Below are 27,973 nucleotides of genomic sequence, written 5' to 3'. Positions count from 1 at the left end.
ATATCACAAAGAGTAGCCAGAATATTCTTTGAAGTTTTATGTTCATGCAGTCATGCATGTATGGAACACCATTAGGGTGAATAATTAATGGCAGAATGTTTATTTCAGGGTGAACTTACAGCCATGTGTAACTGACAAGACTTGAACAAACTTACAGTTTTATACAATATAAAAAGTGTAAAAAAGTATTTTATTTGTACAAAAAAAAAAAAATACAGGATTTGCATAGTACAACTAGGGTATGAATAGGATGTATATTAGTATACCAAGTAATGCTGATTTACAATGTTTTTTTACTGTGCTGAAAATACACTTGTATGTTCTCAAACCATAAGAACTCTTTATGCTAACATTGATCTGTAAGTCAACGTCATATGGAAGGCACTCTATGAGTAGTATTTAATACTATGAATATCTCCAAATTGGTCTCCTCATTTCATTTTAGCTCTAAACATAGACATAATGATGTCATGACATGAAAAATGGATGTTTCCTTGATCTTTTGAAATATGTGACTTTGGGATTTAAAATACTGAAACATTTGGAAGTCAAAACCCCTGTCCTACTCCATGTGTAGAAACAAAGCTGCAAAAATGTCTTGTTCTGGAAGCTGAAGTTCTGGAAGTTCTAACTGTGTGCTGTCAAAGTGAGGAATACATTAACACAAACCCCCCACATGAACAAAAATAAAGTCTATTCAGCAACTTGGAATGCCTAGTCGGTGAAATAATGGGATGGATACTATTATAGATATGATTATTTGAGCTGGTAACAAGTTGGTAAAGATAAGTGTAAGATATGGGCTTTTTCTGGCTGTCAGTTACTGTCCAATGCATCCCAAACTTAGTAAAGCAGCTGACTTTATTTTTAACAAGGTCCTTGATCATGTCACTCCAATCTTAACTATTTGAGGGCCATTTCAGCACCGTTAAGGCCTGTTCACACCAATGATGATAACTATAACAATAAATTTAACAGAATAACACACACCATAACAATAACGAAACAGAGGAACAATAATGTTAGAATCGCTTGCAAAACTTTCTTTCCCCAGCTGACAGAAAAAAAATTAAATAAAACTGACAGCCAATCAGAATCCAATCCAATCTAATAAACAATGTTATCACTCCCTGGTGTGGATGCTAACATAATTATCGTTATAGTTAATGTTCTTGGTCTGAACAGGCCTTTACTCATTTCACGTGCTAAGAAAGCTCTTATATGAGCTCTTAAAGGTACAGTAGCAAAAAGGCCTGTTTATAGGGATAGTTCACCCCCCCAAAAAAATCTGTCATTAATTACTCACCCTCATGTCGTTCCAAACCCGTTCAACTTCAGAACACAAATTATGATATTTTTGATGAAAGTTGAACCACACGTAGTTGAATCACTGATGTCACATGGACTATTATAACGATGTCCTTACTACTGTATGTTTCTGGGTCCGGGAATATTTCAGTTGCATTGCTCTCTATGGAGGGTCAGAAAGCTCTCGGATTTCATCAAAAATATCTTAATTTGGGTTCCGAAAATGAACGAAGGTCTTATGGGTTTGGAACGACATCAATTAATGACAGAATTTTCATTTTTGGTGAACTATCCCTTTAATTCTACAGGCCAGAAAGAGGGAGGAAAAATGAAACTAGGACTGTTTTTGTGCAAAAGAAAAAGTTGACTAATATTATAAATGGACCTCAGAAAAAAAAAGAAAAAGTATAGGAAATATGCTTTGTCCCGTTTGAGTTATGAAATAACTGTAAAATGACTGTTGGGTGTGGTTTATACTGAACTCGGGGCTCATGTCAAAAGGAGTTAGTCGACATAGTACCTGGAAGAGGAAAAGAACAGGAAACAGTGTTTTGAATTACTCATGACTTCCTCTATGATATCATGTACATGCCATTGTTTTTGCTCTCTTGCAGTCAAGTTTGTCTGTCGCTCCCGTTGTAGTGATGACAGTAGAAAGGACAAGTATATACTCTCTGTCCTTCGGCATGACGGATATTTCAGTTTGTTCTTGCTGTAAACCACATTTCCATTGCGAGTGACAAATGTGTCTATGCACACTCCCCAACAAGATTTCGTACATTTCGGAATCAAGTCTTTTGTTCTTAGTGTGCATATACAGTATTCTGCTATATACGCATAACACAGCAGCTGTGAAATTGTCCCCAAGAGTTCAAACCCTGTAAACAGTATTTAGGGTTTTGGTTCTAGCACTGGTTGAAAAGCTGCACCCTCAAAAGGAAGAGTCTTTAACCGCACGGAACATCTGCAGTGACGTTGGTTCTACTTTCTGTTTGGGGTTCTGTTCTCGCCCGACCGGGCTGTAGCCCGCAGACCGACCTGTGGGCTTGAACCCAGGAGAGCGTCCTGTGGGAATCAAGCCCAAGGAGCGAGCAGGTGCATGTCGCCGCAGAAATCTGCCAGAGGTCACGAGGTCACCATAACCATGAGCGTGCGAGAAGGCGTAACCGGACCGCCGTGTGCTCCTTCGGGTGAGCCTGGTGCGGCGTGGACGAGGAGCGGGCTCCTTCATCTGACGCACCTTATACCTCACCTGTATTTAACAATCAAAACACAAATGTTCATTTGTGCACCCATCTATCCATCAATTTCAGCAAACACTTGAGATACTGTCTCTCTCTCTTTACTCTATTATTCATTATACTATTATCATTTTGATACTACTATATTACACACAATTACAAAGACATTCTCTCATTTAGCCACTCACAATGATTACATTTGCATGCACATAAAAACTCCAATATTATTTGGCAACATTAGTATTGAGTCACGTTAACACTGCAATCCAATCGCATTATTCTGTGTGTTTGTTAATAAAATAAAATAAAAAAATACATTTTAAAATGAGAGAAATCACTGCATTTTGTTTAAATGCACTATTCTGAATTCAGAATGCAGTTCTGTGTTTTTCATCTGCAGAACAAAATGATAAAAAAATGACTTGCAGCATTAAGAATAAAAAAAACATCAATGCATTTCTAGAGTGACAATGAGACTTATTAAAAGAAATTAACTTGAACGATTATTATTATTATTAATGATTGCTTGACCCTTTCCTTTTTGTGGTGGTGTCAGGCATTTTAGAAGGTGAAAAGTGTTGGTCCTAATTAAATTATCATTGAAAAGGTTATAAAACTGAGCATATTGTATTACAGGAATATTCTGATACCTGAACACTCTGAATACGGCGGCAATCTGAATATAGACCTTAAACGGAATTTGATGTGCATGTAAACATGTACTGTTTATTATGTTATAAATTATGTTACTGCATAATCAGATTGTGCCAATGTGTAATAAATGCCCTTAAATGTAATTGATATAATAATGGCTCATGGAATATTGATGTAATTTACTGTTATTCGGCAAGTAAATGGAACTGTGAATTAAACTGTATTTGAGGATCAGCACTGTGAGGTTAAGTAACTCTATACCTTGTCATTGATGGTAGGAGAGATCTGGCTGTAGAAGAACCGGTAAGCAACCACAGGCAGCACACACAGTATAGCTGTCAATGCTACAGTCAGCCACACGTTGGGCTGGTTAAGGCAATTTCGGGCAGTTCCTGTAAAAAAACAACAACATACACACACTGTATACTACACACTTCTTATAGCATGTCAAATTATGGAATGCAACATTATTTTCACATAGCCTAAACATTTTATTTCACTGTTATAATCTAATAATATAAATTTAAATGAAAAAATATGAATAATAACAACAATAATATATAAATGGCCATTCAACATATACTGTATATATATATATATATATATATATATACACTGTATATGTGTGTGTGTGTGTGTGAGAGAGAGTTTGAGTGTGTGAGTGAGTGAGTGAGTGAGTATGTGTATGTGTATGTATGTGTGTGTGTATGTGTGTGTGTGTATGTGTGTGTGTGTGTGTGTGTGTGTGTGTGTGTGTGTGTGTACTTGTTTTTCTATTCAGGTGGGGACTTAAACCTGAATACACACAGACTCATGGGGACTCGTGTCACGGTGGGGACCTAAATTGAGGTCCCCACAGGCAAACAAGCTAATAAATCACACAGAATTAAGTTTTTTGAAAATCTAAAAATGCAGAAAGTCTCCTGTAAGGGGTAGGTTTAAGGTGTAGGGCAATAGCACATACAGTAAGTACAGTATAAAAACCATTACGCCTATGAATGTCCCCACAAGGATAGTGAAACAAGTGTGTGTGCGCATGCGTGTGTTTGTGTATACACATACATATACACTGCCGCTCAAAAGTTCGGGATCAGTAAGATTTTTTATGTTTTTTAAGGGAGTCTCTTCTGTTCATTAAGGCTGTATTTATTCGATCAAAAAATACTTTTTCTTTGAATCTTTGATGAATACAAAGTTAAAAAGAACAGAATTTATTTTAAAAAGAAATGTGTTACAATATACAATGCTATTCAAAAGTCTGGGGTCAGTAATTTTTTCTTTCTTTTTTTTTTTAAGAAATTAATACTTTTATTCAGGAGGGATGTGTTAAATGAATAAATGTCATGACTTATATTGTTAGAAAAGATTTCTATTTTGAACAAATGCAGTTCTTTTTAACTTTGTATTCATCAAAGAATCAAAGATAAAGTAAAGTATCACAGGTTCCAAAAAACAATATTAAGCAGCACAACAGTTTCAACACAGTTTATATTCTACTCAAAGAATTCTGAATAAAAATGTATCGCTGTATGCAGCACAATAAGATAAGAAGAAATGTGTCTTAAGCAGCAAATAAGCATATTAGAATGATTTCTGAAGGATCATGTGACATTGAAGACTGGAGTAATGATGCTGAAAATTCAGCGCTGCATCACAGAAATAAATTATATTTTAAAGTATATTAAAATAGGAAACCAATATTAGAAATTGCAATAAGATTTCACATTATTACTGTTTTTTCAGTATTTTTGATCGAATAAATACAGCCTTGATGAGCAGAAGAGAATCCCTTAAAAAAAACATAAAAAATATTACTGATCCCAAACTTTTGAGCAGCAGGGTACTGTAATTTTTTTCAGTAATGTTTTATAGTCTTATTGTGACTTGCAAACACACACACACACACACACACACACATACATGGTTATTTTGCTTTATTTTTATTTTATTTATACATTTTTGCATTAAAAAAAATTATATAGACAAATGCAACCCATGCTTACCTATAAATGCAAAAGAAGATGGACGTAACTGGAAAAGTCCATCAGTGTACATGGTGAAGGTCAATATGAAGAACATTCCCAAACTTCCCCAAACGAAGAGATGGTTAACAACAGTCCAGTATGAGAGGTCCAGCCCCAGCTGTATGGAACATAGAGCAGAAATTAAGGGAAAAAAGACTTCCAATCAAATGAATCACACACACAACTGCAAATGTTAAACTGACCTGTACACACACAGTGACTGTGAGGCAGGTTTGAGTAATCAGTGCGAATGACTGATAGTCTGCACTATCTTTGCCGTCGTCTCTTACTGTGTCATATGTAGCAGCGTAAGGCACAAAGAACAGCACTAGAGAGCTGTAACAGCTGTGAAGTGCACACATCATGAAAGCACGTTTACTGAAGTACTGACTCAACTGCCCTGGCACATACAACTGAGGGTACTCCAGACTCCAGCCAGCATTCACATCCTGGAGAAACATGAAAAACAATATTAAGTCATATTTCATTTCAACGAACCAGTTCATTTCTAACCATTAGGTCTTATTTGTCTTTTATAACACACAAGAGCATGGTGAATTGACACTGTTTAATATTAGCCTTTCATAACTGTCTGAATTCAGAATAATGTGTATTTTATTTGTTTGGACATATATAAATGATTTGTAATTTCATGTAACACACACACACACACACACACACACACCACCTACCTGGTCAAACAGACTCATTCCCAGAACAGGCAGGGCAGTGTATACCAAGTTATACAAAGTGATGAAGCCTTCATCATACACCGTCTAGAAAGACATGCAAGAACCAAAAATGCTTTTTATATTTACAAATAATTAAGTAAAGTCTTTGCAAGGGTAAATACAACAAAAAAATAACAGTTTTCAGTTCTACTGTACTTGTCTCACCTGAGCGGAAAAGCCACAAAAAAATGCATACCAGAAGTGCACAAAGGTAAAGGTGAAGTTCTTATAGAAGAAGTAACGGAGGAACTTGCACATGCGCAGGTATGACCAGCGGCCGTGTACCAGCAGGAGGCGCTGCAGGAAACGGAACTGAGCGAAAGAAAAGTCACTAGACAGCACTGCCTGCATCCCCTCCTGACCGCTGATACCCACACCGATATGAGCCGCTGCAGAAGGAGAAGATAGATAAGATTAATATAAAAATAAATAAAATAAAATAAAAATAAAGCTTGAATAATGTATCACACTGATGTTAATGTTAAATGTTAAAAGCACAAGTATTAGCACAGCAAAAGAATCATAAAAGTCACTTTTGGGAGTACACCAACATACACTGTAGATGGTCTCAGTGCTACAATGTTGTTATTGTTAACTAAAACTAAACTATTAAACTTTTTAAATAAAGCTAAAATAAAATAAAATACAAATATTAGATAAAAACTTACACATAAAAACTTATCAGATATCATATCTTATTAAAATTAGATATGCTTCTTTGCAGCTGACTAAAATAAGTTTAATTTGAATTACTAAAAACTAAAGTAAAACTGAAATAAAAAATGATTTTCAAACTAAAACTGAAATAAAAAATGAAAACTATAATGGAAATATGAAAAATTGAAAAAAAAAACTTAAAACTAAAATGTAAATTAACACTGAAAATATAAAAATAAAAGCTAAAATCAAAATATTAATACTTTAATTAAATACTAGAATATTATACAAATAACACTAAACTAACACTGCATTGCTATGAACAAGGACTAAAAGCAACAAAACTCCAATTGTGATTTAATATCTGCAGGAACATTTGAAAATCTTTTTACTTTCTGTTTAAAATGTTATTTTATATAATAAAACAACACAAAGAAATTCCTAAGAGTTTTTATTTTATTATGCATCTGTACTGTTGTCAAGCTGAATTCACCTTTAATCATGCTGACATCATTAGCTCCATCTCCTATGGCAAGAGTGACCGCTTTCTTATATTTCTTGACCAGCTCCACCACCTGAGCTTTCTGCAGAGGAGTCACTCGACAGCAGATGACTGTCTTGCACATGCAAGCCGTCCGTAAAAACTCCAGCTCCATGTTGCTCTCCAGAGCGTATGCCTAGGTACACAAAGATCCCAACAGGAAATAAGATGGTTTTACTCTCTGCAGCCACACCCATCTCAGCATCACATCACATTCATCAGGCAGAAGAAAGTGCAGAGGAGAGAAAGAGACTTTCTCACCAGGCTGTGTCCATTTATCACCAGTCCGTAGTCGCCATTTACATTTTCATCCAGAACCACTTTAGGAGTATTACCCAGGATAACCTCAGGAATAAGGAATTTGTCTTGTTCAGTAGCAGGACACATTTTTAAACGGGCATCCCTTTGCAAAAAAAGAGACAATTTAAATAGAAATTCTGTACTAACATACACAAAAAGTCTCAAAACAGTAGCAGGAAAAAGAATCATACTGTCACAATTGACATCATTAAAATTTCCCTATAAAACACCCATTTTGTGGACTCCCACCCAATTTAGGAATTTTGACTTCGCCCATGTGTTTTAGCACTCAAATATATGATACATATGTCATCTTCGTGAGACATATTACCTCATTTCCTGTCTGACCTCCTCGGGTGAGTTAGCTGCAACAATAAACACGTCGTTCATCTCCTCCCTCAGCAGGTTACATGAGTAGCCAATGTTCTCAGCGGTCTCTGTTAGAGACAGACAGACAGAAACAAGAAAGTTTTCAGAGGGCAACTTGGTACTTTATCATTAAAGGAACTTAATTAACAATCCTGCCAACCATGAACACACAACAGCATACACACACACACACACACACACACACACACACAAATGGTGGGTAATCAGTACATTACATAATGACTATAAATGACACAAGCACTGACCTCATTATGTTACATAACGGAATCATTGCACTTTCATAATATAAAACATAGAAGCTTTAGTTTAAAGAAAAAATAGCCTTTGGTAAGAGATTGTTGCTTAATGCCTTTATTCCTCTCTTCATAGCATGAGATGCACAGCACAGAAAATTAGTTAGGCAATGCAAACATAGTCAGTATTGGGGATGTGATTAAGGGTCTCAAATTAACAGCATAAAGACATTTTAGAATTAAATAATGAAGCACCTTGCTTGTCACCAGTGAGCACCCAGATTTTGATTTCAGCTTTGGCCAGCTGTTCAATGGTCTGAGCGACTCCATCCTGAAGTTTATCCTCTATTGCAGTGGCTCCGATTAACTACACAAAAAGGACAGCACAAAAACACTTTAGCATCATATTCTACAAAAAAAAAAAAAAAGAAAGAAAAAAAAGGCTAACATTTTGGGTAAATTAAACCGAAAAGCCAACATAAAGACTATAACCTCTAATTATGCTTTTGTGTGGGTGGGTGCATGATTTGTTCATACCATCATGTCTTTCTCAATCTCCTCGTATAGTTTCTCCAGATTCTCCTCCCGGTCCTCCAGCGCCACGCTGGACTCATGGTGGCGCTGTTTCCACTCTGAAAAATATTCCTCATCCAAATCCTTATATGCAAGAACAAGAGTTCTCAACCCCTCACCAGCAAACTCCTACAGAGGCAGAGAGAAATAGATGTTGAAAGAATGCACAATCAAATATATATTTAATGGGCAAGATTTAAAGTGTATGCACTGTAACTCTGTGAATGGCAGGCACTCCTATTGTGGGGAAATCTGTAGAGTTTCCTATGGAGATAACCTGCGTATAATGTTCTATTTAAGTTTAAAAGTTATTAATTCACTGACTATGTAGACAGAAAGGCAGCTCACACGGTTTTGGAACAGAGCTATATTGCCTAAAGTGTGTGAGATAGCATGTGAAGCTCTGAGAGATAAACAAATATTCTCTTTGTAGTCTCACTAGAGCCCTCTGGTGTTGACTCACATTGAGGTGCTCTGTGGTGACCTTCATCAGTTCGCTGCAGGAAGGATGTAGTCTCTCATATATGATGGTGTCTGCTCCTTTACAGTACAGGGAGAGCTTGCCCTCTGGATTACGAACTGAAAGAAAAAACACAAATTTAACACACATAAAATAAACACTATATGAGAAGAGCCATGGAGCTTTCTTAAAGCAATAGATCAGCCAAAAATTGTGTTGTGAATTTGCTCACCATCAGGCCATCCGAGATGTAGATTGGTTATGTTTGTTCATCTGAACAGATTTTAAGAAATTTCGCTTTTCAGTGCTTGCTCACCAGTGGATCCTCTGCAGTGAATGGGTGCCGTCAGAATGAAATCTAAACGTCTGATAAAAACGTCACTATAATCCACAAGTAATCCACATGACTCAAATAACACGAAAAGATGCATATTTGTAAAAACCAAATCTTTCATTAAGAATTTTTAACTTTAAACCATTACTTCTGGTCAAATAATCAGTTTATAATCTATATAATAACAATTCCTCTAGTGAAAAAGTCAATCCCCTGTTGTCTTCTCACATCAAAACCCACCCATATATTTATTTAGAATGGTTTAAACTTGTAAACTTGTTAGCTTGATCTGTGCATATTTCTCTCCTGATTCAGACGAGATGACTTTTTCACTGAAGAAACCAATATTATGGACAGAGGACATTTATTTTAGCCAGAAGCAATTAAAGTTAAAATGTCTTCATGATGGATTTGTTTATTACAAACACACAGCTTTTCACTTCACAAGACAATAATGAATGGACAGGAGTCACATCAGATTATTGTGTTTTTATCAGCTGTTTGGTCTCTCATTATGACGGCACCCATTCACTGCAAAGAATCCATTGGTGATCAAGTGATGCAATGCTAAATTTCTCCAAATCTGTTCTAATTAAGAAACAAGCTCTACATCTTGGACAGCCTGACGGCGAGTACATTTTCAGGAAATTTTCATTTTGGGTAAAAACTGTTTGTTCAAGCAACAGTGAGCATACCAATTACAGACATCCTTTTTCGCACATTGTTAAAGTCCAGGATGGCTAGCAGCTCATAGCTCCTCTGAATCCCCATCTCCTCTATTGTCACTGTCTCAGGGCTGCGTGAGCAGAACACAAAGCCAAAATTACGCGCGGCTGTGACCAGAGCGCCCTCATCAGGAGACTGGGCCTGGTACACTAGATCACCTACAGAGTAAATAGAGAGTAAACAAATAAAACAATTTTACAATTTTGCATGTTTTATGGTACACATACAGTAAAAAGGTAAGGCACATTATACACAACCACTCACCCTCCTTTTTCTCTTCTGCCATGGCAGTGTGACAGAGAGCGAGTAATCTGAAGAAAGCATGAACGTCTGGAAGCTCCAGCTTTATAGCCTCTACCAGACTATGATCATAAAAGAAGAATTTTGGGTCCGCAAGACGGTTAAAGGAGAAATCCACTGGTGTCATTTCCTATTACCAAACACAAACTCATTAACCCAGCAGACTCATTAAAATCCCTTGCAATTGTTTGAGACTTTGTTTCTCACCTCTGTGATCTCCAGCCTCTGTCCACTATAGTGGTCAATAACATCTCCTGTAGAGCAGAGAAAACACACTTTTAAGTTCAAACAGTATCAGGCTGTTTGATCGCTGCAGGGGAGTTTCGTGTCTTGGCAATCTTTTGAAATAATATAGGCCTATAAATATAATAAACAACTGATGCATGTGAGATTGGTCCTGACCGTAAGATTTCCCATTAATGGAGCATTTGTTGAAGGTCATGATGTTCTGGGTGAGCGTGCCGGTTTTGTCTGAGAAGATGTATTTGATCTGACCGAGCTCTTCGTTGAGCGTTGTGGTTCGAGCCTCAGCCGGCGTGTCAGTTCGTGCATGATACATGTTCCTGTCCCAGTTGATGTAGTAACTGTTGCCTAACCGAATTACTTCCATACTGCAACATAAAAACAGAGAATGAAAACGACATTCTTTTCTTAAACTAGTGCAAAATTTCATCAGCATGACAATTTTAGTCAAAGGCTTAATTGAAAAATTACAGCAGCATTACATCCAATTGTAGACAGTTTGGATTAATGTTACTTTTCAGAGAAAACAAACATATATACAGTACATGAACACACTCTACCTGACATATAATGAGATGGGCACCACAGTGTTGAGGATTATAATGTAAGACCAGAAAGTGAGGAACGCTGAAAACGCAGTGTTCTCTTTCCGTGGAAGGAAGGCATTGAACTTTGACCCTGCATGGTTTTCCCAAATCCCATTCCCCACAGCCAGAATAATACACATAAGAGCCAGGAGCCCAAAAATCTACAAAGAGATCAAACATGTTAACTTAGAGTTACCATCCATCTGCTTACATACTAACCAATGACATTAAATATTATATGAACAAATACAGTCTTTTATTAATATATTCACTTTTCTGTTCATTTTTATAGTTTACTGTTCCAAAGATTATGGTTGTAAGATTTTTTTTTAAAAGAGGTCTCCTATGCTCACTATAAGGCTGCATTTATTTAGTCAAAAATACAGTAAAGACAGTAATACTGTGAAATATTATTACAATTTAAAAGATTTTAATGTTAATAATTTGAATTTAGTTTATAAAACTGAATTTTCAGCATCATTACTCCAGTCTTCAGTGTCACGTGATCCTTTAGAAATCATTGCTCAAAGGTCTTTTTAATATCAGTAATGAAAACAGTTGTGCTGCTTAATATTTTTGTGGAAAATTTTACATTTTTACTCTTTTATAAGAGTAAAAGTGTTTAGTCACTTTTGTTTAATTTAATGCATCCTTGCTAAAAAAAAATTATTAGTAGGCCTATATATATATATACACATGTACAAACATACATATGGTGTATAAAGGTGGTAAAAGAACTATAGATTAGACATTTAACTTACGAAGAGCACCAGTACATTCATGAGTCGATCGATACTTGTCCTCTTAAAGGTGCTTTTCCCACAGTTCTGCATCAGCTTAGTCTCTGGGCCTGAAGACATAACATATACATGAACCACGATACTTTTCCTTCAGGACACCAAACCTCTATAATGATTTCAATCATAAATCCAGAATATTATTTATTTAAAAGTCAGTATTTGTCTAGTCTATTTAGTCTATGGGCTGGCAAACCATTTTACAACCTCAAAAGCATAAAACACACACACATTCTCTGCAGTAATAAAGAGGAATTGAACTGGGACACCAGACAGCTCCAGAGCACACACCACTCATATGCCTGAATTTATTACCTGCAAACAACACCAGGCCAAAACACCAGTCTGTGTTTCTGAGCGTGCAGCCCCTCAGCAGAACTCGCTCGTTGTCCAGAGAGTATTTCTGTGTGCCGAACGTCAGCGTGCCTGTAAAGCGATCCAGACGGTTGTTAGGAGGCTCACAGTACACCTCCCCTGAAGAAAGCACAGAGAAGACCAGAGGAAAATGTTATTGCTCATAAGTTGGAAAGACTTAGAAGTTGAGAAGATTTGGGAGTTCTCAGTTACATTTCATTTCTATTAACATTTTGTGTGTGTGTGCGAATTGCATAGCTCAGATAATTTGGTTTTGGGAAAAAACTGATACATTTGTGCTTATTTTAGCAGACTTTAATATTTTCTGACCACAAAATGAAAACTATTGTTCTCTTTTGAAACTCTACAGGAGACATGTAAGCTGGGGTTTTGCTCAGGAGAAAAATCAGAGTTTTATCTTGTTGCCTAGTAAAAAAAAAGTTGAGATTCCTATCGGAGAACACAGCAAAATAGGAAGAAGTACTATTTTCCATATTTGTAAAAGCCAAATAAGAGAGAAAAAAAAAAAAAAGACTTGGAAAGGGTAGTGTGTTGCTGACTCAAGTTCCTTCCCTAAATGATTAACTAGTAAAGACTTCTTAAGAGATTAATATCTGTATGAAGGAGAGATATCAGTGTAGGCAGCGTTGGTAATTGTTCATATGCCCTCCCTCACAGCTGTGACTGGTTTGATTTTGGACATGCCCCTCCCCCTTTGGCTCTCTATGAATGGAAGGAGTATGATCATAGAGTAACCCAGGCAAAATCTCACAAAACTCACACACATCTCTTATGTGTGTTCATCGTCATTTGTACAGGCCTTCTCAAAATTCAGTGTAAAGATGCAAAGCTGCATACTGGAAATTCCAGACTAAACTATGTCTGCTCTGACTCTCCTCAGCTCCTAGTATCAAAATATATAGTTGTAATTGCATTTATGCATCTCTGTGCAGCATTAAACAGTCTGTGCTTCTTATACTTCATCTTGTAGCTAACCGTCTACTGTTTGGTTACCAACATTCTGTAATCTTCTTTTGTGCTCAACAGAAACTCTTGTAGGTTTGGAGTAACTTGAGGGAAGGTAAACGATGACAGAATTTTCATTTTTGGTGAACTATCCCTTTAACTAGAGCAAGGAATTCTCTCTCTCTCTTTCTCCTCACCATTGAATGCAGCCAAAGCCTCCAAATTGTCTCCCATGTCTCCCGTAACAGTCAGAGCCTGTTTAACCTTCAGGTTGGTTTCTCTGTGTGACAAAAAGCAACAAAGAAAACAAACATGAAACTTAAAAAATATATTCACATGAGATATTTCAGCTTCATTAAAACAACACAAAAGTATTTAATATAGCTGCACATACATAAAAACAACAATGCCTCTTTCCTGTGTCTTGTACTCACCCATCCAGCTCCGCAGTTTCAATGTACACTAAGTTGAGAGGTTCGCTGCTGGACAACAGGAGCAAATCTGCCTGTGAGGATGATACAGAGAGTCAAGGTGATGTTAATTCAATATCAATTTACATCTGATCCTAAATCTTTAAGTAATGATATATAGTTTAACGTTACATTTAATGTAATCTAAATCTGAATCTGTAAAATGTATTACTGTGACAAACTGGTTGTTCTCCAACTTTATGATGTCTCCCACTTGCACATTCATCCATTTCTCGCTTATCAGTCTATTTTGAAAGAAAGAGAACAAATTACCACATAAACCACATCATTCTAATTACAAGAAGTTGCAACACTCAGGGTGTGTGGGTCATGTGTTTCTATTTAACTCAACATAAATTATGAGCACATTCTTGCTGAGCCTGATACTGACATTTTAAATATGATGACTGACCACCACGAAAAGTACTTCAAAAATAGAAATCTGAAGCATCGTTCAAGCAGCCATTCATTGTGTGTGTGATCTAGAACAACAGGTCAGAACAACAGGAAGAACCGTTTGATGCATCTACAGCTGTGTCCTGTTGTGACTGATGTGTTTGTTTTGTAGTTAGTTAAAAATTCAAAGCATTCCAGGTTACCAGTATTTGGAGAAGAACACTTACTAAATCCCACCTTTCAGTTGAATAGGCCAAAGTTTTGGCCTCTAGAAAGTGCATGCACACTAGCTGAACAAAATATTGAAAAAAATGCACCTGGGTTGAGCTACATTATAGGCAAAATTTATGAAACCAAAATATGATAAATGTTACTGAAACACTCAGTTCATGATCATATACCAAAACTAAAGTTGTATAAACAATATTAAAAAAAACGTCTTGACAGCAAATTATTAAACCCAAAATAGCTCTGACTGCATTTGGTGTCATGTGAAATTCATGTTTGAAAAAGGTGTGTACAGAGAGTGACAAACAAATTTTGACAGCCACTCACTTTCCACTGATGAGCACATTCACTTTACGGTTATTCACCTTCCTGTCACTTCTGTGGCGATTCTGTAAAAAAAAAAAAAAAACATTTAGGAAATTAAATGAATGCAAAAAGAAAAATGTAACAGAAGCTCTCGTGGGATAAATTAATTTCTGAAGACAGAAGAGAATTCTCTGTCTTCAAATGCCAAGACCTTCTGCATCCAGAAAGCAGCTCATCCCAGTTTTTGAAGGCTAGAGAAAGAGGAGAGGAGGGGCGAGAAGTGCGACTCCCTAATTCCCCTCAGCAGGAACATAAGGACTATTGTATTCCTGCTGAGGGTGAGGTGGCTCCTGTTAACTGTATCAAATTTTCCAGTCCACCGCTGACAAATTTTAGATCCGTAACCTTTCGCTTTACGATTTTCTGCTGCTCAGAGGAAAGTTTACTTGATGACGCCTGTGTGCCAAAGTAAAGGGCATTTAAATCAGACGCGTACTGAGTATTATAGTAAAAGCTGCCAGTCTCATTAACTAAATGTCAATTTATTTCCATAAGACTCACAACCAGAGCATGGGAAACCCAGAGTTAGCTCCGTTTGGGATCTGGCAGAAAGTCTGGAGGTCCTCTGGATCACATTGGGACAAAAGAAATGATTGGTGGGGCAAAGCTATCCAGTACTACATGGTGTAAAATAATCAACAAAATGTTGCAAACCTGTGTGACGGCCTTTCTACTGTGGAGTACTGTTTTCTAATGTTGGTAGCTAAACAGTTTTGGCTCCCATTGACTTCTATAGCTTCTATAGCCAAGTCAGTGGGATCAAAACTGCTTTGTTATAAATAATCAACATGTCTTCTTTTGTGTTTAGCAGAGGAAAGAAAGTCATTCATGTTTGGAACAACATGAGGGTGAGGAAATGTTGACAGAATTGTCTTTTTTGGGTGGACTTTCCCTTTAAAGGAATAATTTGCCAAAAACTGTCTAATCACAGTCAGATCTTGCTGTTTCCTCTCAGGAGGGGAAAAAAGAAGAAATATAAACAAAGAATGAATAGATCTTCAGTTCGTCAGTTGTATATAGTCACATGCGTGTACTTACAATATCATCAATGGCATCTTTGGCTGCAGTCACTGATAATACTAAGACTAGAGGGACAACAGTGGTGAACCAGGACAGAGAAGAAATAGCAGGAATAACCTACGAAACAAAACATGTTAATGTGCTTTGAATGTGGGAACATGATATTAAAGTAATGGCAACAACATGCATGTAGTTACTTTATTGTGAGCCAGAGACGTTGCACATATATGAATGTGAGAAGTTGTATATGACTGCGAGATTTGAGCTTAAGAAAATACTGTCCGTTATTGATCATGTAATTTTGAACTGCTACAGTCTCTCCATTGATTTACTACTGTATATGGTCGCTTTACTTGCATGAAAGAAAATAGCTGCCCATGATGAGTAACCAAAATGGCTGATGTTAGCTGACTTGCCTCAAAGTCAATGCTAGTAAAGAGCAGGTAAATGAAGTTACAAGGTCATGAGACGGTCATTATTGTGCAAGCATTTAGTCATTTAAAATGTGTGGGGTGTAGACTTGATACGGGAAGTCAGGGTCACGTTACAAGCCCATTCTTTGCAATATGCACGACTAAACTAAATGTGTCAAATTGAGGAAACATCCTGAAAGAATTTCACTTCCTTTGAATTGGACAGACTTTGTATTCAAATCCCTATTCATTCATTTATTTATTTTGAAAACATATTATGAACATATCACTCTTGTAACCTGCTTCCAGTGCTTCACTCAGTAAACTTGGATTTTACACACCTGTAGGATGAGCAGGAAGAGGAAGTAGGCATTAGCGATCCTCTGGAATTGCTCAAACAAGTTGAGAGGCAGAAAAGTGAAGGGGTTGTATTTGGAGGTCTTGATGGAATTGGTCTTCAGGAAGAAAAGATAGAGATGAAAGACGGTTCAATAGTGTTGTTCAGACATCATGCTACATGTGGTGGTGTGGTTTGTCTAAAAATCACACATGCTGGGAGTCATTTCCAAATATAAGTATGCTTGATGAAAGACGATGACAAGTGGTTTTTTTTTTTTAACAGAAAGGTATCTAAAAATAACTGCAATGTGTTAAGAGGAAACTGTTTGGCGGACACCTGTGTCATCAGACAAAACATAAATGGTTAACACTTTAGAATACTGTTCCATCGTTAATTAATAACTACACAGGAACAAATGGCTAATGCACTATTAAAATTGTAGTAACTACTATTAACTAACAAGAAACTCTGATTAACGATTTATTAAGTAATAGCGCTAAGTTGAAACTGGTAGTTCACTATTAGCTAATCAATAACTAAAATTTTTTTTCCATATATCCTGAGAACTCCAAGAAACTAATTATTTGGATCAGTATTCTAAAGTGAAGATCATGGTAACCCACTAGTAATGATTTAAGTGTTACCAAATCTAGCTAAAATAATTACTAACCAGGACCTAACAAAAACCTCAAAAGTTTACAATGACTTCGGTAATTACTAGGGAGTTAACACGATCTTCACTTTAGAATACTGATCCAAATAATTAGTAATTCCTTCTGAAGAATTTGGTAATACTTGAGTCATTACTAGTGAGTTACCATGACCTTTACTTTAGAATAAATTATACATTATGTATTATTCATATTAATTATCAACCTGTAAACAGTAGTTCTTAGTAGTTCTTGGGGAGGTATGGAAAAAAATTATAGTTACTGATTAGATAATAGTGAACTACCATATTCGACTAAGCACTATTACTTACCAATTCATTAATCAGTTGCTTGTTACTAGTAGTTACTAGAGTGCTAATATTGCATTACTCGTGTTCTTGTGTAGTTATTCATTAATGATGGAACAGTATTCTAACGTGTTACCCATAAATGTTCATTTTTGTAGGTTTGAATGAGTGATTTTCTGTCAATTTTCTGATTTTATACTCACAGCATATTTGAATGATGAGTTATATTCTCTGTCATTTGCTCTGATTTTCCTCTCCACCTCTAGAAGAAAATACGTAGAGAAATTGTATATAATCTTTATAAATGTTAGTTTTGGTTAGTTTAGGTTAAGCAAGTTGATGAGCCAAAGTGTTTGTCAGGATGCTCAAACAAACAAACATTTTCAACAGCACCACAGCATTTCAACTTTTTGGGGAAATCAACCAATGAATGTCTCTGCATACTTCAACAATGACAATTCACTTCTGAGTGATGAAAGACTTTGGTTTGATAGTGTTCTGATGTCAGAGCTGTATGTCGTGCATGTACCTTTTTCTTTCTTCCGCGTACAGTCTAAGCCAAAGAATGACATGGCTTCTCTTCTTCCTTTTCAAGTATTAATCATAATTTCTCTGAAAAACAGAACAAAACACTTGTCTGGGAGTTGTTTTCCTTTCAGGAAGAGTGTGTAAACTGCTTAATGATTATGGTGATTCAAAATGATCTTTAAGCACTTTTTGTTTGAACAAAAGCACCAATACATTTTTAATGGATAAACACAACTGTGGCACACCATGTATGCAAATAAACAGACATGAACACACTAATACACAACCGTTCAAATGTTTAGGGTCAGTAAGATTGATATATATATATTTTTTTTTTTTTTTACAGTCATGGCCAAAAGTATTGGCACCCTTGGTAAATATGATCAAAGGCGGCTGTGAAAATTAATCTGCATTGTTAATCCTTTTGATCTTTTATATATATATAAAAAAAAAAATTAACAAAAATCTAACCTTTCATTGGATAATAAGAATTTAAAAAGGGGGGAAATATCATTATGAAATAAATGTTTTTCTCTAATACACATTGGCCACAATTTTGGCCCTTTTATTCAATACTTTTTGAAACCTCCATTTGCCGGTTTAACAGCTCCAAATGTTCTCCTATAATGCCTGATGAGGTTAGAGAACACCTGACAAGAGATCAGAGACCATTCCTTCATCCAGAATCACTCCAGACCCTTTAGATTCCCAGCTCCATGTTGGTGCTTCTTCTCTTCAGTTCACTCATTTTCTACAGGGTTCAGGTCAGAGGACTGGAATGGCCAGCAGAAGCTTGGTTTTGTGCTCAGTGACCCATTTTGTGTTGTTTTGAGGTTTGTGTTTGGATTATTATGCGGTTGGAAGATCCAAACATGGCCCATTATAAGATTTCTAACAGAGTCAGTCACTTATTGATTTTTTTATCTGTTGGTATTTGATAGAATCCATGATGCCATGTGTCTAAACAAGATGTCCAGGACCTCCAGCAGAAATATAGGCCCACAACATCAAAAATACAGCAGTATATTTAATTGTACACATGGGGTACTTTTTATCCCTGTGTTCACCAAACCCATCTTGAGTGTTTGCTGCTAAAAGGCTCATTTTTTAGTTTGATCTGACCATAGAAGCCAGTCCCATTTGAAGTTCCAGTCGTGTCTGATAACTGAATATGCTGGAGTTTGTTTTTGGATGAGCGAGGAGAATTTTTCTTGAAACCCTCCCAATCAACATGTGGTGATGTAGGTGCTGTTTGACAATTTTTTTTTTTTTAGGTTTTCTGACCCCGAGGCTCAACTATTTTCTGCAATTCTCCAGCTGTGGTCCTTGGAGAGTCTTTAGCCGCTCAAACTCTCCTTCTCACCGTTCATTAGGACGATATAGACACACGTGCTTCCAGGCAGTTTTGTAACATTTTATGTTTATTGGAAATTCTTAATTATTGCCCTGATGGTGGAAATGGGAATTTTCACTGCTCTAGCTCTTTTCTTAAAGCCACTTCACTAATTTGTGAAGCTCAATTATCTTTTGCTGCACATCAGAAATCTATTCTTAGTTTTTTCTCATTGTGATGGATGATTAAGGGAATTTGGACTTTGTTTTCCCTCCTATTTATATTTCTGTGAAACAGGAAGCCATGGCTGGATAATTTCATGTTCATAATCACCCTGGAGTGCTCAAAATTGTAAATATGAATGGGAATATACTTCAGAGATATTTTACTCATAAGCATTTCTAGGGGTACCAATAATTGTGTCCAACGTGTATGAGAGAAAAACATTAATTTCATAATGAGATTTTCCCCCATTTTCAATTGTTTTAGTTCAATGAAAGGTTAGATTTTTGTGATAAAAAAAAAAAAAAAAAGATCAAAAGGATTAATAATACAGGTTTATTTTCAGAGCCTTCTTTGATCATATTTACCAAGGGTGCCAATACTTTTGGCCATGACTGTATATATAAAAAAGGGATAGTAAAGAGAAAAAAAGTGTAATCATGTGACACTGAAGAATGGCCTAAAGGCTGCTGAAAATTCAGAAATAAATTATATATATATAAAAAAAAAAAATTACAATAGAAAAGAGTTATTTTAAATTGAAATAATATTTACAATATTACTGTTTAAACGTAGCCTTGCTGAACATAAAAGAACATTTTAAAAAATCTTACAGGCCACAAACTTTTAAAAGGTAGTATATTTGCACATTTACACACCACACGCACACATTTCAAGCTGAGGAAACAGCACTTATGAAACCCGCCCATTGGACAGAATTCCAGAGTGACTTCAGCACAAGAGTTAATTATAGAACCCACATATGTGTGTGTGTGTGTGTGTGTGTGTGTGTGTTTTAAACGTACAGCACACATGCTAGAGCACCTCTGGAAGGGCTGTTTTCCACTGCGGCCACAGCTTGGTTATGCTATCCACATCACTGGAAAAAAACTAGTCATTATGAAAACCAAAAATAAATATTTAAGGGGTTACAAATCAGTACATGTCCTACTCAAGTTTAATTGGAAGCCTTAAAGGGATATAGTTACACAAAAGTGTAAATTCTGTCATCAATTACTCACATTAATGTAGTTTGAAACCTGGTGACCTGACTTGAGATTCACGGAGCATAAAAGGAGATATTTAACTGAATGTTTAAGCTGCTCACTTCCATTCAATGCTAGCAGACAGCATTGGAATAGACCAAATAAAGCACAGTAAATATATCATAAAAGTAGGCCATATGACAATTATTTGAGAACTGTCAGAAAAGGAAAAATAAAATAATAATAATTCTAATTTTGTACTTTTCTTCATAAAAAAAGGCATCATATAACTACTTTCATTGGCCTTTTCAGTGCTTTTTTTGTCCTTTTTGAGGTCTGATACCATGTCATTGTATTCTTTCAATGTATGGTGAAAAAAAGCAAAAGCAAAGGTTTTATCATTTATCATCATATTTTTGATTCTACATTTCATTGTAATCTGTACAATCAGCATACAGAATCTTTACACTGCAAAATCTAATTTGCAATGGAATGCATAAGACCTTTCTCCCGGTCTAATTTTCAGTAATGATTGAGCCCCCCAATTACAGCATGTATTGAGACAGAGACAACACCCAAGCCAAATTTGCAAACATTCTGAAGTTAATTCTTCACGGCAGCACAAGACTCAGGGAGTGATTTACAGGAAAATAGGCAGAGTAGGACAGAAATAAGGGGGTCACTGAGTGATGGTGCAAGTGGTTGGAAAAAGAAAGACAAGTCCAATTAAACCACAGAAACAAATACAGGGGGGTTCTGAGGGGGTGCAAAATGACAAGGCATTGGCCACAATATGCACTCATAAAAACCACATATGCAAGTATATATTTGCAAACACGCATGCTACAGGAACACCTGTCTCACTGCCACCACAGTAGGGTTAGGCTGTAGCCTCACTGTACAGCAAAAAAAAAAAAAAAAAAGTAGTCACTGAAAAAACAAAAATATAAAACGTATTGAAACTGCCATATGCAGGACGTGCTTAATGAAGCAAGGTGTGAGCAGAAGGGCAAAAAGGCAGACAGAAAAAATTCAACCACAGAAAAGAAAGAGGCAAAACTTTCAGTTTTAGTAAATCATCCACTCGTGCTCTCCCTTTCACAAGCACACACTTGCCTTGTAAACTCCAATTAAATTGAGAATTTTTTGAGAAATTTAAATTTAAATTTGAAGAAGAAAATTGAACTGTAATTCAAAGAAAAAGTTAAAGTGCTTGAAACTAGAGTCATTTTATGTCCATCATTTTAATTTAAATTCCAGTTCAACTTCCTGTGGGTTGTGCTAATTTAATTCAAAATTAATTTCAAAGGTGATTAAAAATGGTGACCATACACATATACATGCTAAGCAGAAATAAAAAAATAAATAGTTATATGCACACATCAACTGCCCTATAAAGAATTTAAGGCAACACCTAGAAAATCCTCACTCAATACTCTGACCTTCCTCTCTTTGGAAGAAAAAAACAATGACTGGCAATTTTACAAACACTGTCTAGAGTCTAGAAGTCAAGTGCGAGTCATATGTGTGTGAGTTTTCTGAGGGGCTATTGTGTGCCCTCTCGTTTTCCACTTTTCACTTTGACACAAAGCCAACATTAAATCTTTTTTTTTTTTTACCTGTGCTTTCTTGTTTCTGTGAAATGTGATTACAGCACCATCTCAGTTTTGTTTAAAAAAACAAAAACAAACAAAGCAGAGCAAAGGAGTGTATTCACGTGTGCCTGGCTTACATCTGAGTGAATTCTGAGTTAAATATGCATACAAGAGAAGTAAGATCCTGTCTCCTGACAAGCTTTGTGTGTCTCTGAATACCCCACATGCCTGTGTGTGTGCTGGCATGCTCTGGTCACTATTGTTCCACACCACTTTAGATAATTTACAGTTCCCTGAGGGTAAGCTGGGCCATAGACGCCATAACAGAATCAAAAGAGCATGCAAATGAATGAATGAATGAATGAATGAATGAATGAAAAGTTAAAGTGTCACATGCTATTACTTTTAATAAATGTTGGTTTTAATTACAAAAAAAAGATAAATAATAGGACAATTTATGAGGGTGTGAAAACACAGGCACTAAAACCACTTAAGTGGTTTTGAAAGTAGGGCAGTTCATTGAACAAGGGCTTCTTTAGAATCCCACTGAAGACTAAAGTACATGTCACCGTGTGTATCTATAATAAATATAATATAATATAATATAATATAATATAATATAATATAATATAATATAATATAATATAATATAATATAAAATATAATATAAAATATAATATAATATAATATAATATAATATAATATAATATAATATATACAAATCAATGCAAGGTATCAATATAAACCCTGAATGCACACACACTAACAGTGCAACTGAAGCTCAGTCTGGTTAATTGAGAGGGAATGGAGAAAAACATTGTGAAATGCAACATTTTGATTAACTGCTGAAAGATCATACAATAGAAGGAAGTGTTAATGACAAACAAGTGAACACTTGTACAATGCAGTCTGTACAGACTGTGGGAAAGCTAAAAGATTAGCAACAAACAGTGAATGTTACCATACACTAAAGTATCAATATATTATACAATACAACATTCAAATGAATCACTGAACTGTAATCTGCATTATAAGTGTCAAATGTTTCAGTCTGGAGTCTCGATTGCAACACGTAGCTTATGTTGTTTAGCACATGCATCTCAGGACGGTATAAAACATGCAGCGACTTGTAGCAGGATTCCTCAGAAATGCAATAATTGCCTAGTGAGTAAATCCAGTCTGGAGATGACAGCAGAACAATGCTGGGAGAGATTCTTTGAAACTACAGTTTGTCAAGTTGCAAGATATGTGTAATGTGTAAATAGTTCAACTACAGCTACATTTTAATAGTAGTTAGTTTCAATACAAGCTCCTAACAAAAGGTAGCCTACCAAACAACAAAGTTGTTAATAGGCAATATCAAAGTTGAATCATAGCTTTTAATCACACATTATTACGAATGAATGAATGGATATCTATGAGAGGGATAGCGTCAAACTTGAACAGATACAGTTAAACAGCTAAAACTAGAAAACGCTCCAATTTAATGGATTAAAAACAAATCAGGTAAATATTTCACTATAAGAGTACTGTAGACTGTCAGGTATTTTTGTAATGACATGAATCCATAAATATTTTACTCTTATTATTTTATAATAAGAATATTAATTAATATAATATTATTGTATGTTGTTAGTGGGTAAAAAGCTAAAGTACTTTCACAGTACTGACAAATATAGTTAAGTTAGCAGCATCGCTAGTCAGTTGCTTCCAAACACCAATGCTGAAGCCTGCTTAAAGTTCAATCTGCTACAAAAAGTAACCGCTACACAAATATTTGGGTTTACCAGATGTTTTCTTTCCAAACTTGGCTAACAAAATGTTTCCTTGAAAACGTTTTTCTTTTAGTTATGCAAACATCATGTCACACGCAAGATTAAAACAGGTCTGGAACATCATCAAAGTGTGCCTTAGACATGCAAACCATGCAAAACTCATCCACAGACTTTCAGAAGGTCTGATAGGTTCAACCTGAATCAAGTCAACAGAGACAAAGGTGGCTAAGACTAAGAGAGACAACTTTCCCTCTAGTTTACATATTATATAGCTAGTGAAGGAACGCTATCTTTAACCGTTGCTTTCCAAGCAGAACACCTCGATAAACACAAGCGCTCCTCCAGCACTAATGCACTGGGACAGTACAGGAAGCTCTAGTTATACATTAAAGGCCAAGAGCATCATCTCTAGCAAACCTGTCCTGAAGCAGACCCTGTACTAAAAGTCTGTGTAGTGAGCTGAAGGCAAAATGTGAAGTGTGCCGCTGTTGCAGTGGGATTTCATCATTTCCTCAGCTTCACTCAGGGGGTGCAGGAAACATGCTGACTGAGTCAGTCAGAGGCGGACATCATGGGAAGAGCCACACGATGGGCAGCTCAAGATAAAGAGCAATGGTTGGTTAAAACATCTCACTGGAGATACATGGCTGGGACTATACAGTAGATGTGTGAATTGAATTAGTAACGTCCCAATGTGAGATGCTTGGCATTTATGACCCTACGATGGAGATCTGACTAATGATGGTTTCAAGTACTTTTTTCTAGCATTTTCTGTGTGGCTGCTTACTGGTCCAGGTCAAAATAACCCATCTGTAAATATCCATGATATTCTGAGGTCAGCATAAATAGCTACTATACGTCTTAAACTAGTACGGCCAACTAGCAGATTGGTCTTACTTTTCGGATTCAAAATAAGCCAATCTACATTATGACCAGAAACAGATTAGATAAATAAATTGTAATACTTGTCTATGCAGTTTATGCAACCTGCCACTGGTATCTATGTACTGTACAGATCAGGTCTTTCCTTCAATTTAAGATTTTTTTTTATCCATCTGCTTATTACTTTTTATAATCTACAAAAATAAATAAAGTCGGATGGCTAGTTATGTCAAATAATGTGTAATAAAGTTATAATAAATAGTCATAATAAAGTTACGTCAAAATAACTAATATGATGCCACACTAGTTGTGGCATGTTGCTGTCCTTCTTCTATTGTTGTTAATATTAGTTTATTCCTTGCTTTTTGTTATGCTAGCAGCTTATCACAGTACAATAGAATTTGAGGAACTCCGCTACTTCTGTTTTATCTGATTTTACTGAAATACCCTCATGGGATTTAAACATTGAACATCTAAACTAAACTTCCTTATCTACTTGTGTTACACTTATTCATACGGATACATAGATTTTTTTTCCCAAGTAGCCTTAAATGAGCTTGCTTGCATTTGAACACCTAGCCAATTATCAATTTCATCTTTAAAAAAAAAGTTTAGTAAAGGCATTAAAGCGATAAATCACAACTAAATGGAAAATCTATAAGACAAGAGCTGATGAATAATTCAGCCAATCCTCACAACGGCACTCAGGTATAGCAAAAGGAGGAGAGGCCTCTCATTTTACCAGATAAAGGCATGTCATTTCTAATGACCTTTTAATTATTTATCCATTAACAATAACAGCCTGTCAGAGAGATAATCATATCTGATCAGACAGAGCCTGCTGTGTGTTGTCACTGCATTATTTATCTGCTGTATTTGACAACGAGTTATATGGGCCACCGGAGGAACTCAGGGTCATGCTACAGTCACAGACATACAAAAAAGCCATCCTACACATGACAAACTCCTGAACCTGAGGAGAAGCAGACTCCAGAATCTACTAAACATGTCTGGAGAATATGTTACAGTACAAGACAAACATTTGAGTTTTCTTGCTTGATTTTTAGAAGTCTGTGATCAACAGTACTAAACGTTAAATACAAAAACAAGCAAAAATTATCCTACACTCTTTAAAAAAAAAAGAAAGAAAAAGTTCCAGTTACAACCAAAAGGGTTTTACAGTTATACCCTATATACTGGTCTTTCAAAGAGCCCAAAACACAAATAACTGAATATTCTTTTAATATGTAGATATAAATATACACTACCATTCAAAACTTTGGGGATGGCAACATTTTATTTTTCCAATGTTTTTGAAAGAAATCTCTTATGCTTACCAAAGCTGCATTTAATTAATTAATATACACACATATATATACACATACATATACACACACATACATACATATATATCTCTAGGGGTCTCTAGGGATTATATAATATATATATATATCATCATAAATTATATTTTAAATGTATCAAAATGAATGTAATTTATTCCTGTGATAGAAAAGCTGAACTTTTAGCAGCCATTACTCCAGTCTTGTGTGTCACAAGATACTTTAGAAATCATTATAATAGGATGACTTGATGCTTAAATAATTTTTTTAATATAATATAATATATATATATATATATATATATAATTTTATATTTATATTATATTATATAATCCCTAGAGACCCCCACACTAAACAGATACACAAGTCCTTTTGAGGTGTAGTACACTACAATAAGATGCTTTCAGTGAGTTACATAGAATTTCAAACATTTAAACTTGTGTTATCACTATTGTGAAAAAGTGATCAAATTAAAGTATTCATAAAGTGTTTTTTTTTTTTTTTTTGTCACAGAATAACAAAAGAACAGCAGTGGTTTGCATCAGTTCTCACCTGGTGTTCAAGTAAAGTCAGAAGAGTTAAACCCTGTGTGCCCTATGTTTCTCTGACAGCAGGCTGGTTAGAAAAGTTACAGTCCAACAGAATGCAAATTTCAAAACACCTCAACTTTTTTAGTCTATTTGACACCAAATATTACCAATGAAAACAAAAACCAAAAACTGTTTATTACGTGAACCTCTCACTCTTCCCACCCCTCTTTTAAGACTGCTGACAGACGAGAAAAAGCAAACTACTCTTTCACACTCACACCCAGTTTTACTTCCTGTGTTTTCCAGGACTGTCTGACGAATTACCCTCTACTGACCTTGACCCCTCGCTGCACCCCTAACCTTTACCCTCAGGATTCTTACCGTAAATGTCCTATGGTGACATCGTAGTGTGTGTAGGTCTAGTGTGGAACTTCTTTCTCCAGCCAGAGATCGCCAAACTCAGCCAAACAGTCTCCTCCTCTTTGTCTTGCCCTCTTATTTTCTCTTTCTCCTCCTCCTTTCTCTCGCTTCTCAGTCTTCCATCTGCTCTCACTTTACATTGATGGGAAACAGAGAATGCAGGCATCCAGCCTAGACTCATTCACACACACACAGAGAGAGAGAGAGACCCCACCACATACACTCTATATAAACAAGGAAGAGGGGCGGCAACTTGCAGTGCTCTCTTCTGTGTTTGTCTTTCTTGCACCACTCTAGTGACAGTTAATCTGAGGTAACTGAGGACTAATTTACTCTTGGTCTTCCTGTGTAATAAACTCAGACTGTCAAACTTTTGTTAAGATCTCTATACATCTCTCAGTGTCTCTCTCTCTCTCACCCACTTACTTGCTAGAAAAGTATCGATTTCCTGCACACCAAAAAAGGAAGCTACCCGGTTTTTTTTCCCCCATTCCTCTAACCACCGACAAAGTACAGCAGTACTGAGCATGTTCACTATGACCACAAGGCCACACACAGACTAACACACACACACAATACACACGTTTACTTAACCATCTAAACAAGGACTTCTGTTTTTATATAAAGCTAATTATAATCAGTTACACAGTCATGCAAGTCCTCAGGGGTGTGTGTGTGTGTGTGTGTGTGTGTATGCATATATAGTGAGAGATATATATATATATATATATATTTATATGAATTTGTCCCCA

The 27,973-nt window shown here is 35.9% G+C and overlaps 1 protein-coding gene across 3 annotated transcripts; it reads right to left on the bottom strand.

The window, feature by feature from the left end:
* Positions 1-169: 169 nt before the first annotated feature.
* atp8b5a (ATPase phospholipid transporting 8B5a) lies at positions 170-27,405 on the bottom strand. Of its 3 annotated transcripts, XM_058774952.1 has the most exons (29): positions 27,183-27,405; positions 20,500-20,573; positions 18,140-18,222; positions 17,814-17,872; positions 16,654-16,767; positions 15,918-16,016; positions 14,841-14,902; positions 14,062-14,134; positions 13,854-13,924; positions 13,617-13,699; positions 12,415-12,573; positions 12,064-12,152; positions 11,276-11,463; positions 10,875-11,083; positions 10,680-10,726; positions 10,437-10,602; positions 10,142-10,330; positions 9,116-9,231; positions 8,617-8,781; positions 8,335-8,446; positions 7,788-7,893; positions 7,418-7,559; positions 7,109-7,292; positions 6,124-6,347; positions 5,920-6,003; positions 5,431-5,676; positions 5,207-5,345; positions 3,465-3,595; positions 170-2,560 (listed from the first exon to the last, which is right to left on the bottom strand). In XM_058774952.1, exons 3-29 carry the CDS (start codon positions 18,180-18,182, stop codon positions 2,240-2,242), a joined length of 3,621 nt encoding a protein of 1,206 aa, XP_058630935.1. In that variant the 5' UTR covers positions 18,183-18,222; positions 20,500-20,573; positions 27,183-27,405; the 3' UTR covers positions 170-2,239. The 3 variants fall into 3 exon arrangements, with proteins under 3 accessions (XP_058630935.1, XP_058630933.1, XP_058630936.1); XM_058774950.1 differs by lacking the exon at positions 20,500-20,573; XM_058774953.1 differs by lacking the exons at positions 20,500-20,573; positions 27,183-27,405 and adding an exon at positions 26,824-27,144.
* Positions 27,406-27,973: the final 568 nt, after the last annotated feature.

Source organism: Onychostoma macrolepis, chromosome 05 (assembly GCF_012432095.1).
Source record: "Onychostoma macrolepis isolate SWU-2019 chromosome 05, ASM1243209v1, whole genome shotgun sequence".
In the NCBI taxonomy this organism is placed as follows: Eukaryota; Metazoa; Chordata; class Actinopteri; order Cypriniformes; family Cyprinidae; genus Onychostoma; species Onychostoma macrolepis.
This window is presented reverse-complemented; position numbering and strand designations above follow the sequence as displayed.